Source organism: Amblyomma maculatum, chromosome 1 (genome assembly GCF_055883805.1).
Source record: "Amblyomma maculatum isolate TAMU_Amacu chromosome 1, ASM5588380v1, whole genome shotgun sequence".
NCBI classification, from domain to species: Eukaryota; Metazoa; Arthropoda; class Arachnida; order Ixodida; family Ixodidae; genus Amblyomma; species Amblyomma maculatum.
In genome coordinates this window covers 181,533,497-181,546,519 of record NC_139344.1, presented here as the reverse complement: position 1 = coordinate 181,546,519, position 13,023 = coordinate 181,533,497, and the positions used below count along the sequence as shown (strand labels likewise).

The following is a 13,023-nucleotide window of genomic DNA, read 5'->3' as shown; positions in this document are numbered from 1 at the left end:
TGGTAGACATGGCTCTGCCAGCGAGTAGTGGGCAGGTGACATTGCCAGTATCCTTGGATCCTTAGTCAGGCGTGCTACTGCAAGGCTACGTAGGCACACGCGTACAGCTTGGTTAAAGCGGGCATTTATATTTATTTCGGCTAGCCTTTCATGTGGTTACAGCTGTAGTCTACATGAACGCGAGCATGGATCGGCATTGAGAGCTGCACATGGGAGGGATTCTATAAAGCTGTCACATCGTATCCTCAAAGGTTGAAGCTGAAGTGTCCCCATAATTTTTTTAATTTCAGTTGCCTCTGGGTTCTCCAAAGGTTTTTCAGTATATTGTAACGAGTTGCCTTTATTTACATATTTTGCTACTACATTATCAGTCTCAAACTATTGGCTTCGACTTGAAATTATTCGCTTCACTTCAAAACTATTCAAACAACGCTTTGAACTTCTCTGTTCTCTGAAGCAATTTTCATGATATGGCAGGGACTGAACCTTTATTAACGGTCCGCTTAACAGCATAGCAAGCAAACCTACCGCAAAAATGAAACGGTACTGCAGTAGGCAGTTGCAGCGCCACTGTAGCTGTAAGCTTTAAATGAAAGCCCCATCAGACAGGCTCCAAACACTGCCTTTTATAATATGTCGCTCTTGAAACATGATTTCGAGTGAAAAGTCATGCTTTCAGTGCAAGCTGGGGCTAGTATTCTGAGTATTGAGTTTGCTGCGTGTGAGAATAATCATAGATAATGACACGAAATAGCAAAATGCTAGTGACAGTGCTGTAAATCATGGAATTAAAGCTGTATTTTCTGAAAGAGATGGCAGTGATCACCACGGGCTTGCAGCACGAAATTGGTATGTGAGCTCTGTATTAGAAAAGCAAAATTATTGCTTTCATGAACTGGTGACCAGTTTAAGTATGCACCAACTAGCCCAAGAAGAGGTGTATATGCATTACCACTTGCAGTGGCAAACATGCTAGCATAAATGTCGGTTGTTGAGATGGACAAGGTTTGAGCGATCACCTTTGATATCAGGCATACTAAGCCTGGCAAAACCTTGCCCCATCAGTAAGTTGCAGAGGTAGTATATTTGCGCATTAACCACTCCACACACATAGAGCACGTGTCAGTGCGGAATGTGCTGAGCAGTCGCAGCAGCATGCTAATGCAGGGTCGGAATGGGCCCTGTGAAAACTACAGTGTCCCAAATTAAACTTCATATCTCTTACTTGAAAGCTCTTTAAAAACAGAGATCTTTTTTTGTTTTCTATTACTTTTATAATAGGCACTATTTGTTTAATTATTTGACAATACTGTGAACCTGATTTCTGGGCTTGTAGAGTTTTGGGTTGTACAGTTTTGTCCAAGCACAGTGCATAGTGATGCAACATAAGAAATGTAGAAAATTTCTAGTTCTTGTATATCCCTACAGTTTCATGGATTAGTTTACAGTAGTCAAAAGTATATAGAGGGATTTGTGGACATGTTTATGCTGTTTTTATTTTTTGAAAATTGTCATAATGTTATTGCTTCAGTTGTCAAATTGGCATATGTTGCCTTTAAATTGATTTGGACACGAATATAGAGGACCATTGACTGTGCCTTGGGAAACATATGCTGTGGGCCATTAGTGGAATATTATGGTGACAGTCTTGTTGCAATGCATCACGAGAACTCTTTTCAGTTCATTTTAGTGTAGGAAGTCCCTAGTTTAGCAACAGAAATGTTCTTAACCTATGTACTTATCTCAGCAGAGTGGTGAAATTGGTCAAATTTCATCTACTTCATCATTGTGCTGCATACACTCAAAGTAGAGGCAAATGAGGCTGAAGTTCAAGTCTGAGGTGTTGTTCTTCACTGTCTCCATTTTTTCTGTCATGCAACGAAAATGTAACACACTCGGGAAGTAGTTTAACTGTTGTGTATTCTTGCATAGGTGTTTTATTTTAATGTTTGTTTCCTTTGCTTTTAAGGCTGTTATGATATTTTTAGGCTTGTGGCCTTTGAGGTACCCCAAAGGCATTATGAAGAACTGGAATAGCTGTTTATGCCAGTGGCTTGGCTTTGTGGCCATCCCATATTTGTCCCCTTGTAGGTACATAGAAATCTTCAAAAGCAGCCTGCAGGAAATACGTTCAGCGGTTGGCATGGGTGTGCCCAAGATGATGCGCCCAATGGGCACTGGCAGGCCCGGTCCCTATGACCGAGTTGAGCGATTTGGAGGTGGGCCCTCACGCTATGGCATGGGCCGTGGAGGGCGCAACTTCCGTGGTAAGTACTTCTGTTACCTCCGATTGGTCTTTCCCACACTGAAGTGTTATGCGTAGCTTTCATAGCGGACCTGTAGACCTTAAAAGGGTTGACATTGTGGAGTCTTGAACCTTTTTATTTCTTGTATAAGAATGTAGATATAGTTGTAATGTGGGGTTATTGAAATATTGGTATGGAAAGCCAAATTTGAGTTGACTCTTTTTCATGATACCCCGCTGTGTTGGTGCAGTGGTTAGGGCGCTTGGCTACTGTGCCCAGTGCTGCTGGACCGAATCCCAGCCGCAGTGGCCGCTTTTCGATGGAGACAAAAAGCAAGGCGCCCGTGTGTTGTGCGATGTCAGTGCACGTTAAAGAACCCCACGTGGCCGAAATTTCCGGAGTCCTTTACTACGGCGTCCCCCATAGGCCAACTTAAAGAAAAGGAAAGATAGGTGTTGGCCACACCACTTGTGTATGATCTTTTTGTACGCGAAAACAAGGCAGCAACCCCTTTGAACCAATTCCCACCAGTTTGCAAGCTGAAGTTCCTTACCGCATATGGTTTCCGAGGAAGTCTTGGTATCCACCCTGCTTCACCTTCTTCTTCTTCTCTCTCTTTTTTTTTCTTTCTTCCTTTTTTTTTTTTTTTTTTTTTTTCGTATTTTAGCGCCACCTCCGAATGCGACTATCGTGGTGTGGGAGGTCTTGCTAACTGCGACACATACCGAGGCGATTCTAATTAGGAGAATAAAGGCAGTGGGCGTACGCTTGACATATGCGAAACCGGTTCAGAAGTGGAACTGAATGACTTTGCCTGCCAGGCTACATGCCTTTGAGGCCATTTACATTATTTACATGACGGAGAGGTCTGTTCTGGAGTGTGAATGTTCAGCCACCCGTGAGCTGCTTTCCGTAGAGAGGGCACACCCACGCCTTGCTCGCGTGCAGTGGGCAGCAGCTGCACTGATCACAATGTGAGCATTTCCGTAGAGATCTGCCTGATCAGGAGGAAAATTAGAAAGAGCGACACTCAGTGAGGTTCATTAGATAACCGACATTTCGTTGCTGATTCAACACCTTTAGACTAGATTTGGACCGAGAAGCGCGCTTTTTAGCTACTGTTCGCTGTTTGTCGCCATCTATATGGCGTCCCAGCTAACTTTAGCCACGTATTAAAAAAAACATCATCTCAGTTCTAGCTGACCAGGATTGTTGACAGCCGTGTTGAGGACCTCAGGCGACATTTTGTTTATCAGCTAACTGATTATTTCAAAGTAGTAAATTTTCACTTGTATCCTACTATACTGCTCGCTTGCATTGGGGTGGGAACAATGCTGTTCTTCTACATGGATGGCCCTGTGAGTCACTTGTGCTTTGGTGCGAACAATGCCATATCATGGGGCGGCGGGGGAGGGGTTCTTTTTGACTGCGCCTTGCATCCCACTTCCTTTTGTTGGCTTCGGGGTCAAGGGCGAGCAAGCAGTAAAAAGGGAAAAATACTTCAGAAATACAGCTCAAGCAGGAATAAAGGATGAAAATAAGTGTTTGTCCAAGTTTGTGAAAAACATGCGCGCACGAACACTGACAAGCAACAGGTTGGTGGTAAGAGTTTAGTATTGTCAATACAGTTGGACCCCAGATGGAGCCACGACGAAAATTGTTAAATTTGGTGCGAATTTCTAATCCCCGCAGAAAATACATACACAACTTTTAGAACCTGTAAAATGCTAACAATAGGATCGATATGGCTAAAAATTGCGGGTTAACAATCAAGCAAGAAAAAGGAAGGCAATGTTGCGCACAAAATTTTGATATTTAGCCTAGTTTTTTTACGAGATGACAAGGAAGGCATACTTAAAAATGCAATTTGTAGGAATATTTGTCCGATTTAAAAAATGAAATGAAAAAAAAATCTGCATGCAGCATTTCTTTTATTCTTTAAGAAAATGCTGCCACAAACCCCATGAAAATTGAAGTGCATTTAGACACGCTGGAGCTTCTAAAAATTGCCATATATTTTCTATGGACGTTGGCACTGGTGAACCCTCTTAAACCCCATAAATCAAACCAACCTTTTCATGGCTCTTTGTGCAAGCATTTTTGGGTTTTCTTTTATTCAGTAATGTAAAAGTGTATTACTTTGTTATTTATTGGCTGATTTTGCTCTATTTCCTACCTGGCAGGCTTTGTGGAAGAGGATGGTTATGGAGATTTCGGTAAGTGTCCTATAAGATGCTGTGCTGTTTTTTTTTAGGGGGGGGGGGGGGGGGGGGCAATTTCTTTGTGGTAACATTGCTCCTAACGTGTACACTATGTATTGCTGTAAGAAATAAGGTAGGTTTTTTGCACTTCAGCAATTTTGTTTTCTGTCAGAGCTTGTGAATTGCTTTTTGAAGCGCAGCAATATTTATCAGGCATTGTTCATGCTCTTACTTTCTGGATAGTTGCAGCAGAATTTGAGGTCTGTTATCCTCTGTTATTAGAAGTAGCTTGTAGTAACATGTGAATGTATAATATGGGCTTGAGAGTGTAAAAAGTATCGTATACACGCGTGTAATGGCCTCACTTTTTTTCCCGGGATTGGGGTGAAAATTAGGGGGTGCGGCGATTACATGAGAAAAAAGACAGCGAAAAAAATTATTTGCGGTGGTACCTGCTTTTATTATTGTCAAAAAAACTCCTCGTCCTCCTCTGCTAAACTCGTCGGGATTTCAGGCTCGTCCCGTGTCCAAAACCACTCCTCATCGTCGTCCTCCTCCTCCGAACTCATCGGGACTTCAGGCTCGTCCTTGTCCCAGATAAGGTCATCCTCTGTACCGTCCAGCCTGTTTGATATCCCTGTCACCTTGAAACTTTTTTCCACAGTCTCGAACGAAACCGTGGCCCACGCTTCGAGTATCCAGTGGCAAACAGCCACAAGCGATGCCCGTTTCAGTCGGCCGGTTGGAGTCTTCTGGTGGAGGGCCGTTGCCATCCACTCACTGTACGCACGGCAAAATTCACACTTAAAAGGGCGGTTTACGGAGAAGTCCAGCGGCTGAAGCATGCCGGTCATGCCTCCAGGTATGACGGCCAAGTCTGTGTTAAATGCGCGGAGCTTTTGCCGCACGCTCTCTGTCAGGTGCCCCCTGAAGCTGTCTAGGACGAGTAGAGAATGCGTCGCAAGATTCGCCCCTCGTCGCTTCTCCCAAACACACTTCAACCAGTCTGTCACCAGCTCACCCGTCATCCATCCTTTGTCCTGCGCACGAACAACGATGCCATCAGGGAATTTTTCTGCAGGTAGATGTTGCCGCTTAAAAACTACGTAAGGCAGTAGTTTTCGTCCATCCGCTGTGATGCAAAGCATGACCGTGCATCGCTGCCTTTCGCTCCCTGATGTAAGCACACGCACGCTCTTCTTCTTCCCCTTTGCCTCGACTGTCACATTCTGGGGTGCGTCAAACCAAACCGGGGTCTGATCGGCATTACCAATCTGAGAGAGAAGGTGCTCATGTTCTCTGCGCTTGTTGATAACAAACTTGTGGAACTGCAGAAGCTTTTCACCATACTCCTCGGGTAGACGGTTGACACATCGTCGTGCGACGGTGAATGGACAGGTTTTTTCGCTTCATGAAGCGCGAAATCCACCCATTGCTGGCTTTAAACACGGTAGCCGCAATCCCCTTGCTGCGTGCAATGTCTAGCGCTTTCAGGCGCAACATCTCAGTCGAAACAGCAAAGCCGTTGCGCCGAGTCTCTGTCACATACTTGAGAAGTGAGTCTTCAACTTCCGGAAACATGCTCTGCTTTCCTCGGAAAGCGCGCCTCTGATCATTTGTTTTCCTGAGGGCATCTTCTTGGGAGCACCATCACCGTACACATTTTTCGTCAACGCCGAACTTTCGTCCAGCCGCCCTTCTTCTTTCGCGTAGCGAATCACTTTCAACCTAAAGTGAGCGGTATAACTAACGTGTTTTCCCATAGAGGAAAAAGAGTATCTTCAGCCTACGAGCGCAGAACAAATCGGGGCAGCGATGCATTCCGATTGCGAGATCGCACGTGATATGCTTCGGGCGATCGAGGAAATGGCTGTAAAACGGAGGAGCGAACAGACTTGGATTGGATTGGATTAGATTTGCAGGCCTCACCCTTTGTAACGGGCGGGCATCGCTACGGCTAGGAACGCCCCCTTTGTAACGGAAGTGGTGGCCGCTGCCCCCATGCTCGACTTTTTTTTCCTCAAATATTTTGTTCTTAATTCTTATTGGCAATTCTACTTCTAACCTTACGCTTCACTTTGGCTTTCACTTGATTTTTGGGCCCCACCTGGCTGCAGTAACCACAAAACGTTCCGTATTTCTTGCATCGTACAGTAGACGGCACTGCCCAACTTCCTGAAACTCATGGTGCCGCTTTTACTCAAGAAATTTTTTTAAAGTTTTTTTTTTTTTTTTTCCAATTTTCTTTCTCAAGTTCGGGGTGCAGCCATTACACGCGTGCGGCCATTGCACGCATGTATACGGTATATTCAAAGCATGTCCCTTTTCGAGCCAAAAAGCCTACCAAAATTTGTATGCCCTAAATTTGCTCACTTGCTTCCATGCACTGTTCATTAGTGATTTCTACAATATAAATTTATTGAGTTGAAAATTGGCAAATACTTGTATATTTTTATTAATAAGTAAAATAAGCCATAGCATGATGGACAGAAGTTTTGCAAAAAGAGGCTTGTTTCGACTGCCATTCAGCTCAGTGTCAGTTGTAGTTAATTTTGTGAGCAAGCTGTACATTAATCCCAAATATATTAATCACCCAAAGGGGATTGTGAAATAGTTTGGTATGCCAGTAATTTGATAGATGAGAAGATGATCTTTAATTTTTACATATCTGAAAACTGTTAAGAAAATAATCTGTGTAGATATGTTTTACAGCAAGGCAGACATCATGTTTGTGATAAAACCTACAAATTAGGTGAATAAAGAGCCTCTGTGATGGCGTTGTCGCTGAAGATGCACGAGAATACCCCTGGCTGATGGTATAAACGGAACATTGCTGGGCACAGATTGGTGGGTTTTGCAATATTGCAAGGTCACATGGCAGCTGACTGTCGTGAGCTGCCATCTAGGGCAGCTCTTAGATCCCGACTCAGTCAGACTACCCCTAGGCCATGCAGATGCATTAGTGCACCTTGGCTAATATGGTTTCGTTTCTATGTCAGGCGGTCTTTTACATAATGTAGTTTCATATAACTGTATGCTAATGCCTGTGTTAACTAGTAGAGGCACAAATTAAGGGATTGGTGCTAAGCGAGTAGCATAGTGCGTGTATGCAGATGGTACTTTGCAAGGGGAACTGTTGATTTATATGGGAACCATCTGCTATCGTCGGCAGTTACTTCAAGTCATCAGCTAAAAGGCGAAGCTTAAATATGCCCCCAATTTTTTTCTTTCTTTGATCGGCTACATGGTTCAAATTACCAGACATCATAAATACTCATTTGGAAGCTACTTGGGTAGGCTTTGCTGCATTGCATATTTATTAAGTGGTGTTGCTCACATTTTAACACTATAGCACTGAAGGCCCTGTTCACCCAAAAATCTGGCGTAGCCATTGTCAGCATCAGTGTTATGAGCTAAGAATCTCAATATGGTGCTGGCTGCTGATATGGTCGCACATTAATTGGACTTAAAGTTGCCCTTTCCTAACATGTGTTGTCCTTTTTTGCATTATAGCATTCATCATGAATCAGTGCCAACATGTCCAATTTTTTTCCTGCTTTAGGGTGAAGCGTATCTCTTTTTATTCTTCGAAACAGGAAGTTTATCACAGGGGTTTTTGATGTAAGAGTGCTTCTTTGTCAAAGCAGTGAGCACATACTAAGTTTAGTGGTACATTTTCCAGCACAAAATTTGCGTTTTCCAGGAGGCTCTGTTGGTGGTAGTCATTTCTCCGCAACTGGTCACTTCGTACACATGCGAGGTCTACCATTCCGAGCTACTGAACGTGACATTTTTGAGGTGAGTGCTAGCGAGTGAATGGTATGTTTTACCCTGTCTTGTGAAGCTAAAAAAAAAATTATATAGCACCTTCAGACACTCCTCATGTTGTTTTGGCATGAGTGATTCGCTACAGGTGCAAAATAAATCTAGTGCTTTCTAAATTTCAGTTAAACCTTATTGGTTGACTGAAGTTGATTGACTGAAGTTTTACTTACTGTCCTTAGCACAACATATTGTTGATATGGTAAATAGATGTCGCATTCGGTATAAATGGGGGTAACTCATTTCTTGTTTGTTTTTTTTCTCAGTTTTTCCAGCCCATGAATCCTGTAAATGTGCATTTCATCTATGAAGACAGTGGTCGTCCATCAGGTGAATGTGATGTTGAGTTTGCCACACACGAGGAAGCGGTCAAAGCTATGAGCAAAGATAAGGCCCACATGCGTAAGCATTCTTTTATTTGGCTTATGTTAGTATTTTATTGTTTGTGCAAAATGAATGTGAAAATGTCCTTGTGGCAGAGCAACCTGGTTCCAAAGCAATCTGTTGCGTGGCTTTGGCTCCAGCTTTGCCTCAGCGTACCACATTGTATGTTCCCTTGCTGATGTATCTGGGCATTGATATTTAAGGGGGGAGGCTACTCTTAGAGAAATTTCTTTTGTTTCTGCACCAAACTTAATCAAAATGCACACCCTTTACTATTTTTTCGAGCAGATTTCAAAAATGTGATTGCTTTTAAGATATGTTAACTAGTTCTCAGGATACACTTAATTAGCTCCTTATAATTACCATGAACAATGGGGGAAAAAGGACCTTACAAAGGGTTACAAATGGCACATGGTTAGATTCTAGAAAGAAAGAGGGATGCAATGTTGGAAGCAGTTTTTTTTCCTTTTATCATTATAAGTGATTTTAAAAGACACTGAAACTCAAGGTACAAATCGTGCCTAACATGCAATCAAGAACTAGAGCATTTAAAAAAAATTCTGAAGCATAATTAAAAATTATGCTTCCAACATTGCATAGCCTACACAACTAGCTACGTGCTAAAAAAAGAATTATGGTTCTATCTGCCATAGATGTCGAGATATGCTAGTTTGGGATCTGCTGAGTGTCCAAAATTTTCATTTTGAGAAAAACAACAAAAACAGAGAAAGTGCTGTTTATGGAAAAATGCATCAAATTTATTCACATATTGGTATTGCCGGGTGCTTAATACCCCCCTGGGATATAGTCAGTCTGACTACAGTCATTGAAATGGCGCTTTCTCAGTGTGCGCTGCAGAGTTTCCGCCGACTTGCGCTTCTGTATAGATGCAGTTTTCCGTTGATCATCTTTCTCGTGCATCCGCTTGCGTGTCTGGGGGCTAGGCATTAGGCTGAGCTCTTGCAGTATACGAGCAGCAGTCCTTTCACTACCGGCATTGAATTTCATTACAGCTTCAGCCGCAGCAGCCTGAACGGTGAAGAGAGAAGCATGCCGTTCCTTTCGGGCAAGTGCCCATATCATTGCATGCAAACTCTCATTGTTGTTTTGAGTCTTGCCTCGTTGGCAGCGTTCCAGCAGCCTCCTGTCTGAAAGCCTTTCGTATATAGGCAGTAAGGCACTGCAGACATAGGATGGCAAATTGTATCGGTGATGTGGCATAGCTTCACCTCTAGCCTCTGCCGCATTTTGCCGGCACCAAGAATCAGGCCCTGTTGGACATAGGCTGTGGTTGTAAGTAGAGTCGTTCGATGTCACATGATGGTAGGTAGCCATCACAGCTTTGTGAGTGGCCCCCACATCACCTATGTGTGATTTGAGCGCCCATGAATAATAGGAGCTCATTCTGGTGATCAAATCTTGGGTGAGTTTGCCTCTTCCACCAAATGATTCTCCAGCAGGGCCCTTCTGCTTGGTGACCAGATTGCGCAGCGCAGTGCCCATGCGTTTTTGCACGTGATTTACGCAATCTTCTTTCTGAATTTCAATGTAATCGTACACTTCCGCTTCTTTCAAAGCAGGGAACGTGCAGCTGTCCCCGTCCGAGAGCATTGTGGTATAACGGAGGTTATGCTGCTGTAGTGACCGCTGGAATAGGATCAGGGCAGCCTCAACCTCCATTTCACCAGCCTTTTTGCTCGTATTTTTTTGGCAGATATGGCTCTGCTTCCAGACTAGGTATGTGGGGTCGTCTTCTTTCGGGCCCCGTTCACACGCGGCGCAGAAGTTGCTCAGCACAACGAAGTCGAGAACAAGTCCCGTGAACAGTTCAATGACAGTTCCGATGCCAACGTGCGAGGAGTGTCCACGTGTCATCCAGGAACCGTCGAATGAGACCGCGATGTTGCGTGGATGCCCAATATTTAGCTCTGCGTAAACTTCCTGAACTGCTCGCGCACAGTCGGAAGTCAACTTATGGGCTGCGCGATCCACTGCTGGCGTCAACTTCGTCTTGACGTACTTTTGCCAAGTTCTTGCGTGCAGACCGCGGTGCGATATATTCATTGTCGAAAATATATCATTCAGCGCCGCACGTTGATTTCCGGTCGACTGCATCGCACGCGCGGCGAGAATGTTAACCACGAACGGACTCACTGTCTGGTCGGTCTTCACGCGCGGCGAGCTCCATCGCGATGAAATGTCTCCACAGTTCGTGCACACCAGATTCAGTTTGGCGGCAAGGCCGTATTCCCTTTCGGATTTGTCGATGTTTACGTCGCCGTCGCACACTTTGCACTTCACAGACGCCAGCATTTCGTTCACTAACTTCAAGCTTACAATCGTGAAGGTTGTGTCGCTAAGAGGGGCGATCGTGGCGTCAATTCTGTCGATGATCTCAGTCTTGCGCTCCGTTGCTGCAGCCGCTGCCATCTGTTGAATCTTCTCTTGGGCTTTCCTGTCCCTTTCTTTTATGTCACAAGTTTCTAGCATCGGAGTATCGCGACGAACGCGACCGCTGTCCGAAGAGGTTTCCGCAGTCGGCGCCGCTGTTAGGCCTATCCGGGTCGGCACTTCCCGATCCGCTGGCGGAGGCATGTCCAGGGCGGTCGAGGTTTCCACAGCTCTCGGGGTGTCCACGGCTCTCTTCATGTTGCTAATCAGCGATTTTTTTCGCTTCTTCCCGTACTTGTGAGAAACACGGAATTTCGGCGCCGACGTCGACATCGTTGCAGGTCGCTCCACTCCGACGAACGCACTTTGGCAAGATGGCTACCGCTTGTGCGTCGCTGACGCTCCCAGCAGACGACGCGGGGCGCGTCAACCAATAGGATAGCGGGCTTCAGTCACGTGCACTGCCTAGCGAATAGCGTCGCGTGTTTCGGCTGGTCTTTGCCGGCATTTTCTCCCTCATCCAATACGCGCAAAATAACAGCAATGGCGCGAAATTGAAAACGAAAAGCAGCTCTTTCAAATGAGACCAAGATGGCGCCGATCGCTTCAGTAGGCGACGATAGCGTGCCGCGGAAAAAGAACTGTCCTTGCACGAAAATTTCCTCAAAGCGAGCGCGGATATATGTTTTTCTACTCATTTTACAGTGTAAATATTGACTCCAGAGGTTAGAAAATTCACAGACTGGTAGTAAAACAGTTGCAGATTTCGAAAATTTTATTTCTGAAAAATCGATTTTTTCGTCCTAAAGAGCCGCCTCCCCCTTAAAATCAAGAAACCTGAAACGAGCACCTCTGACCACCACCTCAAAACACTGACGACTTTTATGCGCGTGCACTGGTGTGCACATGGCCACTGTCCCATTATAAATGCGATCACTTGCTTTTCTTGTAGGCCATTTCAGTGAAAAAGAAAGGCGTCATAATTTGATTGGCAACAAATATTGGTTGTGAATACAGTTGACTTCATCAGTAACGAAAACTGCAAGTTCTCAACAGAGTGAAATATTTTGGAGCACCTGGCTAGTTAATGTTCATAAAATTTACTGCATTTGATATCTCTCAATGAAACACTGTCAGACTGCATTCAGACCTGCAACATCGAAGGCTTTTGAAGTAGTAGGGCTTAAGGTTTTTGTAAACATAAAAAGGCACTGGCACATGTTTCACACCTTCGACACTTCCACACTGCCTACGACCCTCACGGGTACAGCCATTTTTGCTTACAAGCTGCTGATACATGCCATATTTATTCGCGTAATGAGCCCTCTTTTTAAAGAGTTTACATCAGTTTGGGGGGACAGTTCATAACATAAATGAAGGGGGGGGGGGGGGGGGGGTTATGACCGTCGAATGCTGATCACCACACATAAGGGGGGACATGGGTATTAAAACCGTTTTTGTTATTTATTGCCCCAATTTTGTGAAACCTCACAGAATTGTTCAGTTTTTTTTTTATTTCAAGTGTGCAAAAATTTTTCCTCTAAAGCAATTAGTTTTAAAGGTATTTGAAAATTATTGCTGCTGTTTGCTTAAACAATAAGGGAATAAATGGTAATCAGAAAATAATTTTTAATGTACAAGTAGGTCGATGCTGATCGCCAACAAACAGCGGCCAGTTGAGTCACATGGTTTCAGAGCCCAATAGCAGCGTGTTTCGTGCAATTTTGTACCTTTGGTTCCCGCTTTGGGTGTCCGCTATCGGACGCTAATCGTAACATGGGAATAGCCTGAATCACAATCTTTCTAACGAGACCAAAATGATGCCGGTGGAGCACATATTTTTTGCATGCGTCCGATCAAAATCCAGCTCGATTTGACCTCAATGGGTCTTAAAGCTAATTTTGTTATTTACCAACCAAATTTGATGGAACTTCTCTGAAATGTTGTTCTTCCTGCTTATCTCAAGTATGCTAAAATTT

At 44.2% G+C, this 13,023-nt stretch overlaps 1 protein-coding gene across 3 annotated transcripts in view; it reads left to right on the top strand.

The window, feature by feature from the left end:
* Positions 1-13,023, top strand: part of LOC146205046 (heterogeneous nuclear ribonucleoprotein F-like) — a 44,128-nt gene that overhangs the window by 13,335 nt on the left and 17,770 nt on the right. For 2 of the 3 annotated variants that reach the window (XM_084589733.1, XM_084589731.1), the window contains exons 6-9: positions 2,092-2,267; positions 4,430-4,462; positions 8,130-8,245; positions 8,536-8,671. In XM_084589733.1, coding sequence (XP_084445859.1) covers positions 2,092-2,267; positions 4,430-4,462; positions 8,130-8,245; positions 8,536-8,671 — 461 coding nt within the window. The remainder of the gene's footprint in view (positions 1-2,091; positions 2,268-4,429; positions 4,463-8,129; positions 8,246-8,535; positions 8,672-13,023) is intronic. The other variant, XM_084589732.1, reaches the window with a different exon arrangement.